This window comes from Piliocolobus tephrosceles, chromosome 18, assembly GCF_002776525.5.
Source record: "Piliocolobus tephrosceles isolate RC106 chromosome 18, ASM277652v3, whole genome shotgun sequence".
NCBI classification, from domain to species: domain Eukaryota; kingdom Metazoa; phylum Chordata; class Mammalia; order Primates; family Cercopithecidae; genus Piliocolobus; species Piliocolobus tephrosceles.
The window spans coordinates 508,213-526,269 of NC_045451.1; the positions used below are offsets into that span (position 1 = coordinate 508,213).

Here is an 18,057-nt window from a genome sequence, read left to right on the forward strand (position 1 = left end):
CTGTCCACTCTTCCCCCAGCCTCAGTCCACCCTGGGAGCTGTCCACTGTTCCCCCAGCCCAAGTCCTGCCTGGGAAGCTATGTGACCCCTTGCACAGTGACCCTAGGCTGTCACAAAGGATGGGGGCCTCCTGCTCCAAAGAAGGGCTGGTAGCAAGGCCAGGTGCCACCTGCCTTCCCCAGCACAGGTCTAAGAGCGAGTGTGAACTGGCCCTGCTTCCCACAAACAGCCTCCCTTGGGCCATCAGCTCAGCCTGAGGTCTGAAAAATGTTGACCATAAGCTGAGTTGGGCGTGCACTGCCTGCTGTCACCAACAGCGTAATACGAGTCAGACAAGAGCCACTGCAAAACCGAGGTGCCACAGACACCTACAGCAGATGCCTAGTTCTATATGAGGAAAGAAGCTTCTAGAACAGCATCACAAGCTGTAACAGCTGGGTCTTGACAGACAAGGAGGAAGCAGGTGAGGGCTGGAAATGATAACCACACAAGGTCCCGGTGGCAGAGCCAAGGCCGGCTCCTGACACCAAGGGCACCTGCGCCCAGTGCACGTGGGCAGCACTCCCCAGGCTCTCAGCAACGTGGACCAAACGCAGACCTTCCGTAGAAAATCGTTCGCATACTAGCCACATCAGAGTCACGTAATTTTCTGTACTGGGGTCAAAAGGTTCTGCCTGTCTTATTCTAGTGGAGGCTCTGCTCCCCCAGGACCCCTGTAGTGGCTGGAGACACTCCTGGATGTCACACCTGGAGGCAGGGACGCTGCTCAGCATCCCACAGCATGCAGGACACTGCCAGCCAGGCCATCTGGCTCAGAATGTCTGTGTGTGCAAAGGCCGGGAAACCTGCTTGCAGACAGGGAGCAGAGAGCAACGTATTTCCTTTCTTAATACGAGTCATTTCTACACTTCGTCTTTGCAGACACTGACACAAAACAGGGGTGAAAAGCCCTGAACGCTTCCACTCCAGCCTCCATGCTCCAGCCTCCACGCTCCAGGCAGAGAAATGTCTCCACACCTTAAAAAGGGGAGTGGCACACTGTGGATTCTTTAACACGGATACAGGATACACAAGCGTAAAAACACCCCAACCAAAGAGCTCAGCCCAAAAATGTCAAATCAGTCACCAATAAATGTTTTCTGGTTTGTCCTAAAGAAAATCCATGAGAAAGCCATGATATGCAATTTCTAAACAAGTTATCTTCCTCAAAATGCCCAAGTAGAGTAAGTACCCAACTCTCCGGGGTTCTGGGCTCTCAGCTTCCCCAGGGGAGGTCCGAGGGCACAGGTACATCAGAGAGGACTATGGGCTGGGCCTGGACCACAGACACCATCACCTCTGAGCATCAGCTCCACGTGGATCCAACCTTCTCCCTTCCTTCTACAGATCAGGAGGGTTCCAGGGTCTTCCTTAAGTTCCATCATTCTGAGTATAGAAATGTATTTAGAGGGAAGAGTGTACTTTTTGCACCTAGACCTTGGGTTTCCAAATGCCATTCTCCACTAAGAGGACGCAAGACTTGTTAAGAGAATGGTTGATTCCAGGACTGTGGCCAGGAGAGCAGCAGCCACGAATCTGTTACGCACACAAAGTGGCAGTGCTCAGCCGCCGGGAACCAGCACCGCGGGGACCCCGCCAGCCACAGCTGGGATAAACTGTGTGTCAAGGCAAATAAGAACAATAACAGATTATAAGCCATTAAAGAAAATAAGAAGCCATGAGCCTGCACTGCTAAATAGGCATGTTGATTACTTGTTCTTTTTTTTTTTGAGACCGAGTCTCGCTCTGTCACCTAGTTTGGAGTGCAGTGGTGTGATCTCGGCTCACTGCAACTTCTGCCTCTGGGGTTCAAGTGATTCTCCTGCTTCAGTATCCTGGGTAGCTGGGACTGCAGGTGAGCACAACCACGCCTGGCTGTTTTGGGATCCCTGGCTGTTCTGGGATTACAGCATGAGCCACTGTGCCGGGGCTTACTTGTTCTTACGGCAGAAAGCCAACCAAAAAATGGAGAAGAAATGCTGGAATTGAGACCACTACCCCTGGAGTATCATCCTAGAAATGAAGCGATTCCAAAACGGTGGGTCAGCTTGGTAAGAATGTAAGGTATTTATGTAGTAACAAAGTATATCTTTCAAGTTACTGAATCACAACAGGAAACGCAGTAACTTTTTGCAACAGACACCAACTTCACCAAACGCAGGCTCTGGGACAGTCTTATCAGTGCATTGCTGTGATCTAACTGAGGGACGTCCTACAAATAATCCTACAAAACCAGGCAATGATAGATACTGAAAGAAAGACAGACAGAGGAGCTGACTCATGAGGGTTCAACCAGCGACGCCACGTGGGGCCCATGGTTTGCTTTTGTTACAACGGACTTTAAAAGGACTGCCAGGAAATCTGTGGAGCAGGAAACCGCACTGTGTGGACGTTCATTTCTGATTTTGGTAACTGCACGGCCATTATGTAAGAGAACGTCTTTGTTTTCAGGAAACAGAAGTATTTAGGGGTGAAGTGACATCACACCTGCAACTAACTCTCCCAACTCCAGAAAAAAGTGCGTGTGCGTGGGCAAAGATAAGTACACTCAGCAAAGCATTAACAGTCGCGGAATCTGGGGTGAAGCTGGTGTGAGAATTCTGTGCACTGTTACTGCAACTTTGAAGTCAAAAATTATGTCCCAAAAGAGCCCGAGTGGTTGGGTGTGGTGGCTCACGCCTGTAATCCCAGCACTTTGGGAGCCCAAGGCAGGATCACCTGAGGTCAGGAGTTCCAGACCAGCCTGGCCCACATGGTGAAACCATCTCTACCAAAAATACAAAAATTAGCTGGGTGTGGCCAGGAGCAGTGGCTCATGCCTGTAATCCCAGCACTTCGGGAGGCCGAGACAGGTGGATCACCTGAGGTCAGGAGTTCGAGACAAGCCTGGCCAACATGGTGAAACCCTGTCTCTACTAAAAATACAAAAATTAGCCAGGTGTGGTGGCTCACGCCTGTAATCCCAACACTTAGGCTGAGGCGGGTGGATCACCTGAGGCCAGGAGTTTAAGACTAGCCTGGCCAACATGGTGAAACCCTGTCTCTACTAAAACCACAACAATTAGCCGGGTGAGGTGGCGGCACCTGTAGTCCCAGCTACTCAGGAGGCTGAGGCAGGAGAATGGCTTGAACCCGGGAGGCGGAGCTTGCAGTGAGCTGAGATCGCACCACCGCACTCCAGCCTGGGTGACAAGAGTGAAACTTCATCTCAAAACAAGAAACAAACAGCCTGAAAGGAACAAGTGTTGTTGTTTTGTCTCCTCTGTAGCCACAGGGGAAGGAGGGTGCTCCAGCACCAGCCCCAGGCTGGAGTCCAGTGCTGTGCACACAGCAGTGCAGTCGTCAGCTGTGGCTCATACTCTGCACCTGGTTCAGTCGCCCAAAGCCCAGACACAGCCCTCTGGGAGAACCTGCACAGCGGGGCTCTGGCAGCGGTTCCTGAAGCTGTGGCTGTAAAGCACAACGTCTGAGGAATGTGAAGAAGAAACAAGGGCAGTCCAGCCTGATTCCCCATGTGGCACACACACATCCACACAGAGCCACGGCTGGGAAGCTTCAACACTGTCACTGTGGTCTAGAGCGAGTCACCCAACAAAACCAGTTCCCAGCACAGGTCAAAAGCCATGCGGTGCCACGTGCACCACACCATTCAGACTCTACTGCCCTCTCTGCTGGCTAAACAGACCTGCAACGAAGGTCCTTGCCTCAGAACCTCAACAGACCCCAGGGAGCCATGGTGTCAAATGCTTCCAGTGTGAAAACACTTTAACCCCCTGGTGGTATGCTCAGGACAAAAAGCCAACTGCCATGGAGCAGGCCCACCAGCGAACTGAAAGTCAACGCGATGCTGGGTACCGACTCGCTAACTCTGTCATTCCCACCAGTTCACAGCACAAAAAATGCACCAAAACAGTATGACACCAGCGTTATTCACCATTTAAAGCACCACAGGAAAATTACTCTTTCAAAAGCTACTTCAAAAATATTACAAATATTAAATGAGTTAAATTTTAGCTCCAGTTCCTCTTAAAATTGTAAGGAATTTTGTACATATATGATGCTAAATATATATTTAAAAATCTATCAAGACCATCTCTTCATAATCTTTAAAAGGTATATTTATCCTTTAAAAAATATCACCTGAATCCTTTGAAACTCATCGGTTCCATTCTCTCTACATTCTCTTTCTCCACGAAATATAAGCAGCAGTTTTTCTGAGACAAAGAACTTATTTCAGTTTTGATATTTGTGCACTTCTAAAATACACATAAAACGGAGAATTCATCCATTCTTCTGTACCCAGATACTAGATGATTTCATGTAACCCACTTCAAAACTAACTTTAAAGGAACCATGAAAATGGAGGCAAATCTGGTAACACACAACATTTCTGAAACCTACCAACTATTTCCAGGCAGACATGCTCCAAAGGCCTTTATCTAAAAGATTAGATCAGAGATACCTAAAAATCACGACAAAGGTCAATCACAGATGAACACAACCAAGGAAGGACCGAGGCCCAGTGGTTTTCTGTTAGGTGAAAAGTGGGAAAAACAAAGCAAAGCACCTGAAGTGCACCTTACCCACGTTCAGCGGGCGACAAACCGGCAACCCCCGCGTTTCAGAGACAGATGTCTTTTCTAAAGCATCATTCTTTAAACAGTGCAGGCAGCAACAGGGAAGAATAAAATTATTCTAAGGAATTATTAGAATTGTTAATAATAAAATTATTCTAAAAGACTTACCAGTTCATCAAGATTCTCGGTACCCGGATGAAAACGAACTCTCCTTATTTCCAGGACCTGACACTCAGATGACGACGTTCATGCAGGACTGAACCACATTTAGAATTTCCAAAGCTTCTACTCCCCAATCACAGAATAAAGTGGGGGGACTAATCTTGGGTAGTAGCCTATTCTAACTTCATTACTATTTCTCAAAGATTCCTATTCTAAAATCTATAAAGCAATAAAGATAGACAGCAATGTTTCTCCTGCTCTTCTGTAGCACCCTCACACCCCGCACTGGCCAATGCAGACGCTCTTCCCGCGGACCAGCTAAAGGCATAGGTGAGGCCAGTCGACATCATCAACCTTCGCACATGGCCTCCACTTGTTAGTTCTCACTGGTCACCGCAGGCTTCTTGATTATTTTAGGTAATTTCCCCTTTCTTTGGAGATTTAAATATCTCCCTGTGAGTGGGAAAAAACCAAAGCAAAGAAATCTGTAGGAAAAGAAAGACTTAAGTTTCTGAAAGATGATGACCTGTCAGAATTCCTATTAAAATAATTGTACTCCACTACACGCTACTGTGCTAGCTACTCCCCCTACACTGGGAATCTCCATGGCTGCAACCTGGTCTACAGAGAGCAGCACGCGGAGGACCAAGGACGGAGGCTCTCTCAAGGCCCTAAGCACACCACGAGGTCCTGCACCGTCCTCACCCGGGCCATCGACACCGTAAGGGGCACCGCGGAGAAACGAGGACTAGAGACCACGAGGTGCCTGCACCGTCCTCCTCAACAGAACCCTCACACCCCGTAAGGGACAGGGCAGGTCCAAACTTCTTGGAACCTCAGTTTCTCTCCTATAGAGTGAGGAGGCTCTTCTGCCAGATAGGATGAAGCCTGACAAAAACATATAATCTTATTAAAGATCAGAACAACAAGCTAGTGACTATTGTAACTTCACCCAAATGTAGTACTTTTAAGTTCCTAGAATGGTTCTTTGTCTAAAAATAACCACTCATGTGGTTAGGATGAATGCTGTTGATAACAACAATGAAGGCAACAAGCGCACGGACCCCCCTTGCCTGGCTGGTGCTGGTGCTTTTCACAGATTCACTCACACCTGCTATTCACAGAGGGAGGTTTCACGGGGCCACAGGTTCCATTACCTCTCTCCACTGTGCTCTGCCTCAGTAACCAACACCAGGCGACACAAGACTCACTCACACATACCACGTGGGATTCTTTCTTTGCTAAAATTCCGTGCTATAAAGAACTGTTTAGACTGACGTTCTGATCTACGCTCAGGACCAGCATGTCCTCTGCTCCTCGGCACTGTGAGCATGCTGGCTGCTCGTGTACAAGCAACAACCACACCTCTCAGTTTCTCAAACACAGTCTCAGCTCAACAAGTTACTGTCAAGCAGCTGGCGGCCAGCAGGGTCAGGAGCCACCTTCACTAAGCTGACAGCACATGAGCGGACGCTGGAGCTCAGCACACTCAGGCGGCTGCTGCTGTCTGCTCTCTGCAAACTCCAGGGTAGCAGATTTAATGCTATGTTTTCAAAGATACTTCCCGTTATTCCTGAAAAACAAGTACGTTTATAAGCCCTGTGAAAGGATCAAGATGAAGAAATAATAACGGGGCAGGCACCCCCCAGTCCCAAAACCATCCTGGGCGGGAAGCTAATTCACAACGCCTGCGGGGCGAACACAGCGACCAGACCAAGCCTCAAGAGAGCCACGCTGTCCTCCCCCCAATTCCACAGCTCGTCAGCAATGTCCTCAACAGCACCCTCGGGAAACCTGATTTCCCAAGACTTTCTCCAAAGGCCCCTGACCAAGCAGCCACCAGGGCACGCAGGCACCCACTAAGCCCTTGAGGGACCAAAACTGTGTGGCCACATCAAGGGCTTCACCCCAGCCAGAATTCCACAGTCAGATCGCCTGCGCGTTCCTCAGGCAGCTACCCCGACACCCCAGCCAGAATTCCACCGTCAGATCGCCTGCGCGTTCCTCAGGCAGCCACCCCGACACCCAAGCCAGAATTCCACCGTCAGATCGCCTGCGTGTTCCTCAGGCAGCCACCCCGAAACCCCGTTTCTGACACCTGCGTTTCTGACCCGTCAGCTGGGCAGGACCTGCACTCTCTCACCAGGAACCACAGGGTTCCATCAGCGCCGGGGGGTCCGTGCTAAAAGTGGGGGACTCTTTCCAGCACAAGTCCAGGAGCAGATTCCGGACCTCCCCTGCCCTCACACACAGATGAGCTGAAGCCAGGGTCGGAGCCTCCTCAAAAGCAGTTGTGGATTCTGCCGTGCTGGTCTGTACAAGTGCATGTTATTTGCATAACCTGAAAGGGGTGCTCTAAGGATCAATACACAATAATCAGTCTACAAACATTCAACCAAATGCTTGCTCTCCCAGATAAAGATCTCAGGAACCTGTAACTTCAAGAAAACTTTTAGAGGTTGTCAGGATAAGTCAATTCTAAAACAGCCTCTGTGCAATTCTGGGAACTTGCTCAGTAAAAGTCAAACACCTGGGCTAGCAAGCAGAGTTACTGACGGTTTAAGGCAGTTCCTCTTCCCTGATGTCCTCACCTTCCAGCCTCCAACTGGTATGACACCACAGAAGAGAACCATGGAGCTGCTGCTGGAAATGGCCACACCAGCAATCAGAGAAAAAAAGAAAAACACGGGAAAAACCTTTCAAGTTGAAAGTTCTGTAACTCAGGCTCTCTGGAGGAAGGGAGATGCTTTTCACCAACCGACGTCCCAGAGGCATCGTGGGGACGAGAACTAAAGTCATGCCCATCACCTTCCAACATCAGGATGGAATTATGCCCAATATTCTCCACGTCCTCAAAAAGCGGCACCATCTGTTACGGGAAGACTTCCATATATCATCAGTCCCTCAGTCTCCACGGGGGACGGGCTCCAGGACTCCTTCAGATTCTGCAGATACTCAGGTCCTGCAGTCAGCCTGGAGAACCCACGGATCCAGAAAGTCAGCCCTCTGTATAAACAGGTTGGGCTCCACACCCAGCAAACAGTGTCGGGCATGGAACCCACGGATGCAGAGAGCAGACGATTTACTGAAAAACATCTACGTAAAGGTGGTCCTCGCAGACCAAACCAGGTTGTTGGAGGGTCAGCTGCAAAGTGTACAGAGCTGCTGAGCTGGAGCTCATGTCCTGGAGAGATCCGTCACTGTTGGGCTTTAAGCAAAAGCTGTGGAGATTTCTACCTGCAGCTCTCTACAGAGAGACGTCGGCAAAGCCACCACAAGTCTACACTGCGGGGCGCTACTCCCATCACAGGCGTGCTGCCAGAGAAATGCACTTGTAACACCCACCCTGTTCACAAAATCTGTCAACAAGTGACTTAATCTAGTAATTTTCAACTGTGTTCCACAAAGGTGCAGCAGGCATTTTGGGGAGGCCAACACATAGCGGCTCCCAAGAGCAGCGCACCAAGCCAGGGCAGCGTCCTGGGGACGGAATGGAGCCGCTGTCAGCAGCATGGACTCCTGCTGCAAATGCACCTCCCGAATTCAGCTAGCTAACAACCGCGAGGCAGGAGCCTGATTCCAAACAGACAACCAGAACTGCCAGGGCACACGCACACAGGGCTTCAGACTAAAGCCTTTCCAGCCGCTCCTTCCTGGATCTATGGCACCCATGCCCACTGCAAGGGCAGGAACACCTCCGGAAATGCTGACGTCACACCACCACACTCCCCAGAATGCTCATAAAACCCCTGTCCACAAACCCACAGGAGTACACGGAAATGGGAAAGGAGGTAACACCAGGTAACACCGCCTGTGGCTTTCTCTAAGGCAGGGATTCACCTGCCACCAGTGGACTGGAGGCAGACAGACGAGCCTCCTGGAACTAGAGGAACACCTGGTGCCACACAGACGCTCTGAGGAGAAATGACATCACATCAGTGTCTCAAAGGGCCCTGTGACGAACCATGCTGTGAGGTACCCCAAGATCTCAAACAGCACCTCCCTGTAAAACAGTACTGACTGCTGGGAACCTGCCATCAAACTAATCAGCCGGCTGATTGATGCACTGGGTTGTTTTATTCACTAGACTGACTGAACATGGAGTTTCAACACTACCTAGTCACATAACCAAGCTATTCACCTGTCTGGGTCAAAGTGGCCCTTTCTGTACAATCAGAGGAACAGAACGAAACATCAGTAGGGCTCTTCGATCCTGGGGGTTTCTGCCCCGGGAATACACCAGCATTGGGGTCTGCCTCCACAATCCTGGCAGGTATGACCAGTGCCCACTGAGGAAGCCGTGCAGGCATTTCCTGGGAGGCACGGCCCTCAACCTCCCAGCCCCACCCACCAGCACGCAGGGGACAGGAGTGGGTGCCCGTGCAGAGGGTTGAGGACCCAGGCTCTGTCTCCAAACGAAGCGGAGCCAGGACGTTCTGGGGCTGTGATGGGAAGACTCCTGTCCCAGTCCTCACTCCTGTGGAACCAGGTGCAGAGCAGATCCCCAACAAACACAGGGTCAGGGCAAGCCACAGGGACGAGGAACGGCGGCTGCCGAGGAGGGAGAGACTGGCATCCCCAGAAGGAGCGGCATCATTCCAAGACGGAGCTCACGCCCGGCCCACTGCAGGCTGGAGTGCCCACCTCTCCCTGGAGTTTCTGTTCTGACAATCAAAACCACCACAGCCAGGCGCACACGCGTGCCCCCGTGCCTGCCCATCCCAGAACACAAGGGTAGATTCAGACACGGCTAGACGCTTCGGTGTTACGGAAACACATCCCAGAAGGGGTTCTGGAGTCAGAGCACAGTTACGGACAGCTGTGGAGTCTGTCACACGCCCACATCACCTGAAGCAGCTTGCAACAATGCCCACTGTGGTCAACCACGGGGCCACTGCCTTCGCTGCAGGCCTGGGTTCCGCCCGTTCCTTAGCCACGAAACAGAGCTGCACCAGGTTTTACAACTGCGTTTCACAAAGTTTACAAAAATTTAAAGATGTGCACACGCCCAACAGTTTATATTTCAATAATAGGTCTGGAGCCTGCCTGATGACTCTTGCGCTCACAGCCACCCATGAGTTTTCCCAAGTCACAAAGGTGGAGCTAAAGGAAGGGGCGGGGATTATCACAGCAGAAGGAAAAAACAAACACCATCGCTTTCCCAAACAGTAACTTCGTGTCGCTACGCAGGACCCTTTCATCTCAAAATGCCCCCCGATGGTAAAACCACAGGTGGTGACTATCCAGTTTCAAGAGAGAAGCGCAGTGCCCGCGTTCCGCTTTATCTCCCCGTCCCCTGGGCGCCCCTGCCCACGCGGCCGCAGCAGCCCGGCCGGTCCCCCAGGACCCCTCCCCGGAGCCGCCCGCCCTCGGCCCCGCCCGGCCCGGCGCACTCACCCTGGAGCGACCACCTGGCCCGGCTGCGCGCACAGCTCCCGCACCACGCCCGCGCGCTCCGACCTCAGCCTGCGCTCCGGCCGCGCGGGGCGCACGCAGCCCCCGGAGGCTGCACGGGACTGAGGCGCCCCAGCGGGCTGCGCGGAGGCGGCGGCCTCGAACACGGCCAGCACCGAGCCGATGCGCACAGCCGCGCCCGCCGCCACCCTCCACTCCAGCAGGCGCAGCGGCGCGGGCCCCGGGCAGCGCACCTCGGCCACGGTAGCCGTCGGGGCGCCCTCGCAGGAAACGCAGCCCGCGGCCGGCACCTCCATCGCGGACAGAGGGCGGCTGGGCGGTCGCTACGAGGCCTGCGCTCAGAGCGCAGCGCCCACCGCGGCGGCACGACCCAGGCGGCGACGCTGTAGTTCCTCCCGGTACCGGCTTCCACCGGCCGCCTGGCCCGCGCCGACTTCCTGGAGGGCGCGTGACGTCACGGCAAGGGCGCCGCGTGCGTGCGTGCGTACGTGCGCGTGTAAACACGAGCGCCGCGCGAGCGTCGGGGCGGGCTCCGTTTTGGGACCAAGTCTGCGTGCCGGCTGCGGAGTACTGCGTTCCTGCGCCCTGCTTTTCCTCGGGGAGCCAGCACCGTGGAGCAGTGGCATGCAGCGCGGCCCGCTGTCCCCCAGTCCCAGTGACGGTCCTGGCGCGCTCGGAACTTCGTGTCCCGGCGTGCATCGTGGGCAGGGCATGGCGGGACTACGAGTCCCAGCGTTCAACGCAGGCGGGCAGCCTATTACCCCGTCACACGCGGAGACCCAGCCTCCTGAGACTACGAGTTCCGGCATGCACCGCGAGCCGCTCTCCTCGACTTCCGTCGCGCACTGTGAGTCCCAATGTCGCGAGACTACGGGTCCTGGCAGACCGTGCTGAGGCTGTTGGCGTTCGGGTGGCCCCGCCTCGTGTCCCGCCCCGTGTCCAGCCGGGACCCCACGCCGCGGGAGCTGCTGGTCTTCTCTTCCTCCGACCTCCCCTTCGACGCGGAAGCGCAGGGGCAGGTGCGCCGCCCTCGGCCCACGCAGGCGGTGGGCCCGCTTGGGGCAAGGCGCCCGAAAGCCCCTGGTGGGTTCAGAAAATCCGAGCGACCGCAGCGGGAGGGCGGGCACGGCGCGTGGTCCCAGTGGCCCCGGGCGAACCCTGATGAGCAGCAGCCGCAAGTGTCTTATTAAAGGAGAGCCAGTTTCTACGTTTGTCGGGAGTTTACGTGAATTAAGCTGGCGGGCGGGCGGCCCAGCCTGTAGTCCCAGCACTTTGGGAGGCTGACGCGGGCGGATCACTTGAGCCTGGGAGTTGGAGACCAGCCTGGGCAACATAGCAAGACCCCATCTCTAAAATAGATTCATTAATACTTAGCCGGACGCTGTGGCTGAGGTCCCAGCTACTCGGTCGAGGCGGGAGGCTGGACTGAGCCAGGCAGCTCTGGACTGTTTTTACTTTTTCAGCCTTAATACGTGCCCGAGTTCTTTTTTTACTGTGTATCTTTGCCCTTACATATACAAGTGTTATGTACAATTGAGATTATCCTGTATTTGCCTTTTCCCCTCACCTTTATATGGTGGCTTTTCTCATGTTAGTAAACATTTTGGAAACTGTCGGCCTAAAAAGAAGCGGAGGCAGTTTCTTTAAGTAGAGAGTTTATTTGGGCCACCCTTGAGGAGCACAAATTCAAGGCACCCTGAGTGTGACTCCGATTAGCAGTTAGCAGTGGGTTTTAAAGGCAAAAGAGGGAGCCAGAGAGTCGACTAAAAGGAACTTGTTTGTCAGGAATTTCACTGGTTTACAGAAATAGCATTGATTAGTGACTGACTCTGTGTTGTTAAGCTGTTGAGTGTGGGTGTAGTGCCCAGTGTGGCGTTATTAGGTTAATTTATAGCTGTTTGTAGCGCTGTTGCCGCTGGTCGCAGTTTAAAGAGATGAACACAGGTCAAGGGGTAGTGGGGCGTGATTGTCACCTCATTTGAATGTCTCTCTCGGCCTGATAATTAAAAGGACTCACGTTCCTCAGATAGAAATTGTTTTCTCAAAACCATTTACATTTGGTAATTAGAACGGCACAGAATGGGCACGGTGCCTTTTAGCCCTCACCATTACTTGCTGTTAGGAGTGCATTTTTTGTAGCTGCGGGTTTTTGCCTGTCTCTGCTGCCTTCTCCAGCCCCTGCCCCCATGACTGCAAGGGAAAACGTGCGGCGCTCACGAGAGAGCGTTTATGGGATTTGTAAAAAATAGAGATTGTGGGAAAATGGCACCAGCAGTCACAGTCTTTCAGTTTCTCACAATCCCGTAAGGACAGAGCAACCAGGTAACAAAACTAAAAGCGTGGGCAACATTTACAAGGCCACTGGATGATGAAGAATTCCCATGAAGCCCTCGTTGACACTGTAAGGACAGACTACTCAAATGTAGCCTGAAGCTGCCTGCTTACATTCTCTTAAGTTTAGCCTGTAGGTTTCTCCATACGTAGTGATCTGTAATCTAACTGCATGTGTGGACAGAGTATAACCTACTCTTGAACCAGTCACAGGTGGTCAGCTCTTCAAACTCTGTTTCAATAGGCCAGATGCGAACTGTAGCCGCCCTGCTGTTTGCAGGCCTCACCTCTGCCTTCTGGGCCTCACTCCTTTTTCTGTCCGGAAGTCTTCGGCCCCACAGCGGCACTGGAGTCTCTCTCAGCCTGTTGTGGTTTGAGGGGCTCCCTGATTCCTGAATCATTCTTTGCTCAGTTAAACTGTTAAATTTAATGTTTCTCAAGTTTTCCTTTGAACACTCCCAGCAGTACAAGCCCTGGGTGATGTCAGCGCCTGCGAGAGAGAAAGTGGTGGTGAACAGGTTTGTCTCAAAGGATGTTGATATGTATCAACGTTCCCTATTTGAACCTGTTCCCACCAGCGGCGTGTGAACCTTGGTTTGAAAACACAATTCTGTAAAAGGGGAAGAACCCTGTGTTATTTAGGGATTTGAAACGCAGACCTTGATGGAACTGACAGACTGATCTAGGTAGACAGATGTAGACATCCCTAGATGATTACAACTCCAACCTGGGTAGTGCCCTGTGGTCTTCCAATTAGAGATGCTAGACAGCAAATGAAACTGACCTTGCCTTTAATTGGTGTGCTACCTTTGGTTAAAATCAGCTATCTTACAGGTATCATGAAATAAAACTTTAGTATCAACAGATTGAAACAAATTTATTGGGAAGAAAGTGAGGCCACAGTCAGGAAAATTAGCATAAGCCACCATCTCTTAGTCAACAGTCTTAGAAACAGATGTGTTTCCCAGAATTCTGAATTGTTCTGACGTTAGGAAAGTGATGTGTGCATGTTCCATTTGGGGGCCTGGGGCAACACCCTCATCAAACTGATGCTCCTGCAGCAAAATACAAGCAGGGTGAAAAGGATCATGGGTAGTCTCATGCCAGTTCAGGTTAGACTTTCCTGCCAAATGAAGTACACAGAACTTTCCATGTTTAGAACTATGGATTTGGGCGAGACACTGTGGCTCATGCCTGTAATCCCAGCACTTTGAGAGGCCGAGACAGGTGGATCGCTTGAGCCCAGGAGTTCAAGACCAACCTGGGCAACATAGCGAGACCTCATTTCTACAAAAGATTAGCTGATTGTGGTGGTGTGCACCTGTCTGTAGTCCCAGCTACTCAGGAGGCTGAGGTGGGAGGATCCATTGACCCTAGGAGGTCAAAGTCACAGTGAGCTGTGATTGCACCACTGTCCTCCAGCCTGAGCAACAGAGCGAGACCCTGTCTTTAAAAAAAAAAGGATACTGGGGCCACAGATAAGAGGTATGGGACTGTAATGCAGTCACCTTTACGTAATGGCCCAGGGGAAAGGAGGAATCTCACACCCCGGAATTGTAGGTTTGTCCGTGTCTCGGTGGTTTTGGTGAAGCCTCTGATCGCTTTTCCTTACTGATGTGTGTTTCCTCCAAACTCACCTGTGTTGTTTGATTGGCATACAAGGGTCCGTGCTACGAGGCCAGGACAGAAGGAGGTTAAGGGGAAGGACAGCAGTTGTTGAACCTCGGAGCTCACTAGGCACAGATGAGAAAACGTAATACTTCTGTCAACCTAAAGAACAAACAGAGAAAGTCTCTCTCAAAGAAAAAGTTTTTTTTTTTTTTCAAGCATAGAGCATTGCAATGGGAATATACATTCCACAGTAAAGGCTGTATATTCAGAGGGGGAAGGAATCACGTAATTATTTTGAGATAATGGTCCTTGGTACAGAGATCGGTAACGAGGATCCAGTCTGGGGTTGGACAGGCAATTGCTGGGCAGGTGATCTTGCCAAAGCACCTTTTGTGTAAAGTTATGATGGCTTTAGTGCCAGGTTTTGGGTTTTGTCATCGTTTTTGTTATCAGGTGTGCAAGCATGAGAACCCTCTCTTCATGGCCTTCCCTGACAGTTTGTCAGGGGTGTTGTGTACAAGCATGTTGTGTACACCGTGTGGTTAGGTTTGGATGCCTCTCCGTGCTGAGATGGACCTGTCGTTGCTGGTGGTCTCACCCCACTTTGAGGGGAATGATTGCTGACTAGGATCCAGTGTCAAAACCCTTTTAGCCACGTTTGAGCAGCAAGGGTGGTTTGAAGGGAGTGGCTCCCTGGATAAGTCTACCTGGAGTGCATTGTTAAGTTCAATTTTGTCTTTTCCATGATCTTTTGCTATCATCTGAAAGTGCTGGGCCAGCATTATACTGTTAGGAGTTGTACTTCTGCAAATCAGTTAACAAGTAGCCAGGCGTGGTGGCTCATGCCTGTAGTCCCAGCTACTCAGGAGGCTGAGGTGGGAAGATTGCTTGAGTCCAGGAGTTCAAGGTCAGCCTGGACAACATAGCAATACCCTATCTCAAAAACATGATCTTTATTCCTATGTATCCTGGATGGAAAAAAAATTGACAAGGAACAGATACAAAGTTCAAAAAGGGGAAATAAAAAGTAAAATTAATAGTGATATGGCAATCCCCGTTTGCACCCATGAACCCAGCAGGCTTAAAGACAATGGAATGAATCAGCGACCATAGGGAATTAGGTAAGACTTGAATGACGTGGCCTGTTTTCTTCTTTTGTGTATGTGGGTCTCAACTTTCCCCGAGGAATTGATCCAGGCACCACAATAAGAAATGCACAGGCATTTTCTTATTTAACCAATGAATACTAAATTATTATTATTATTTTTTTCTAGATGGAGTTTCACTCTTGTTGCCCAGGCTGGAGTGCAGTGGTGCAATCTCAGCTCACTGCAACCTCCACCTCCGGGGTTCAAGTGATTCTCTTGTCTCAGCCTCCGGAGTAGCTGGGATTACAGGCATGCACCACTACGCCTGGCTAATTTTTGGTATTTTTAGTAGAGACGGGGTTGGCCAGGCTGGTCTCGAATTCCTGACCTCAGGTGATCCACCCGCCTCGGCCTCCCAAAGTGCTGGGATTATAGGCGTTACTAAAGGATTTTTAAAGGTTATGCTCTGTTAGGTTACCAACGGAGGCTACTGATGGTGAAATTTCAATTTCATCATTATCCCGTCAAGTGTAAAAGATAGACATTAAGAGGAGTTGAGGAGTTAGGGTCTTGTGATATGGAGTCTTGTTCCAATGTCTAGGGAAAAACTGTTTACAACATGAAAACATCAACTTTTCCTTCCAGTTTGCAGGTTGAATATCTCTGGTTGTGGCATCAAGTGGTTTGGTGAACCTTATGTGTGGACCATACATCAGGCATGAGGCTTGTTTCTTAAAATGTGTTTAGGTTCATCTTACAGGGCTTTAGGAGAGAAGCAGTTTTAGTTTTTAGTTGGAGAATTATAGCCAAACGTTGGAGAAAATTAGGAGAATTCAGGACTAGCCCATTCTACAGGTAGATAACAAGAACTCGAAAACAAGGCTCAGAGCTACAGTCTAATAACAAGGGCATGATAATTTTTCTTTAGAAACAACTTTTTCTCCCTACACTGATCACATAGGTTATCAGATTTAAAAAGCTCTTGAGGCTAGAAAGCCAAACCTGGGCAGATTGTACTTACATTCTGAATGTTTCTGGGCCTGCCAGGAAATGACAATTTTTATTTACTGATTGTAAGGCTGGAAAGCCTTAAAACCAGGCTTTCTATGGATATCTTCAAATATGATACAGTCAAAACCTCTGTACTATAATCAAATGTTTCCAATTATATGCTGTAAAGAGAGAATAGATTTTTGTTGAACTTATATAAATAATTATATTGTACTTAAAACTAAGAATATACATGAATAGTTTCCAAATTTTGGAAGACTCAAGTAGACAGAAAAATCAAATGCCTCCACCTTTGTTCACTAAACTATACCAAATTGTTGTAAACTGTAGACAACTTTTGAGAGACAGTTTTCTTAAATCTGGAAAGTAAAACATGTAGGTAAAGAACTAAAAATGTTTCAAGAAAAAGTCATTAAAACATCTGTGATAATTTTTAAATTTCATATAATGAGTATTTTGTTTTGCGTGATCTTGGTTAGCAGTGCCATGGACCCGTCAGTTTCTTCATCAGAGTTCTGGAAATTCCTTTTCCGTTCATGATCTTCAAGTTTTCAGAAATCTGTGTCCAAGAGTTCTTGCAAGTGTTTTTATGAAAGGCAAATTGGGACTGTAGTTGATTGCAAAGACTTTTAGGGAATAATTGAAAATAATAAGTAGGGAAGCCAAAAGCTTAAAATGGCCATGGTTAAAAATCTGATGAAAATTCCTAATTACCAAGGACATTTAGTTACTTACATGTAACATATGGCATTTTTTTTCTTTGGGATGTAGTCTCGCTCTGTTGCCCAGGCTGGAGTGCAGTGGTGCTCGGCTCACTGCAAGCTCTGCCTTCCAGGTTCACACCATTCTCCTGCCTCAGCCTCCCGAGTAGCTGGGACTACAGGCACCCACCACCACGCCCAGCTGATTTTTTGTATTTTTAGTAGAGACAGGTTTTCACCATGTTAGCCAGGATGGTCTCGATCTCCTGACCTCATGATCCACCTGCCTTAGCCTCCCAAAGTGCTGGGATTACAGGTGTGAGCCACCGTGCCCAGCCAACATATGACATTTTAAGAGAACAACTGGAATCATGACAGACAGCTGGACTGATATCAGGACCATGAAACTTTTATAAATTTCATATCATCTTTAGAATGCATTAATAACATAGCTATACAAATATAACTTCAGAAAAAATGTAATATAACAACTAAAATTATGACTGATAACATGTTAGATTTCTATGAGTTTACATGATTTTTGAAACATATCAACAACATACCCATAAATGTATTTGAAAGAAGACCTAGTATCACTTGTCATTTGACACTTCCCTGCAGTTTACCAAAGAAGCCTAATTATTTAATGTCTCAACAAGATGAGAGATACATGTTTTGAGTCTCTCCAGAAGCACAACTAGAAAAATCCAAAAGTTAGTTCTAGGTTAAAAAGACTTAATTTGGTATTCTGATATTTGGGAAACTTACCAAATATGTCAAAAAGTTTAAAACACTTGATCAAAACAGAATCACAGGGCCAGGTGCGGTGGCTCATGCCTGTAATTCCAGCACTTTGGGAGGTTGAGGCAGGTGGATCACTTGGGGTCAGGAGTTCAAGACTCGCCTGGCCAACATGGTGAAACCCTGTCTCTACTAAAAGTACAGAAATTAGCCAGGTGTGGTGGCGGGTGCCCTGTAATCCCAGCTACTGGGGAGACTGAGGCAGGAGAATCGCTTGAATCTGGAAGGTGGCGGTTGCAGTGAGCTGAGATCACACCACTGCACTCCAGCCTGTGCAACAGAGTGAGACTCCTGTCTCAAAAAAAAAAAAAAAAAAAAAAA

At 49.7% G+C, this 18,057-nt stretch overlaps 2 protein-coding genes across 7 annotated transcripts in view; one reads left to right on the forward strand and one right to left on the reverse strand.

Annotated features, from left to right (window-relative positions):
* CTDP1 (CTD phosphatase subunit 1) overlaps positions 1 to 10,646 on the reverse strand; it is a 71,751-nt gene extending 61,105 nt beyond the window's left edge. For 3 of the 4 annotated variants that reach the window (XM_023224798.1, XM_023224800.2, XM_023224799.1), the window contains exon 1: positions 10,176 to 10,638. In XM_023224798.1, coding sequence (XP_023080566.1) covers positions 10,176 to 10,489 — 314 coding nt within the window. In that variant the 5' untranslated portion in view covers positions 10,490 to 10,638. Of the gene's footprint in view, positions 1 to 10,175 lie in introns of all 4 variants that reach the window. The other variant, XM_023224801.1, reaches the window with a different exon arrangement.
* A 421-nt stretch (positions 10,647 to 11,067) lies between these two features.
* Positions 11,068 to 18,057, forward strand: part of LOC111551033 — a 48,129-nt gene continuing 41,139 nt past the window's right edge. For 2 of the 3 annotated variants that reach the window (XR_002734244.1, XR_002734246.1), the window contains exon 1: positions 11,068 to 11,276. The gene's annotated coding sequence lies outside the window, so the exon portion shown is untranslated. The remainder of the gene's footprint in view (positions 11,277 to 18,057) is intronic. The other variant, XR_002734245.1, reaches the window with a different exon arrangement.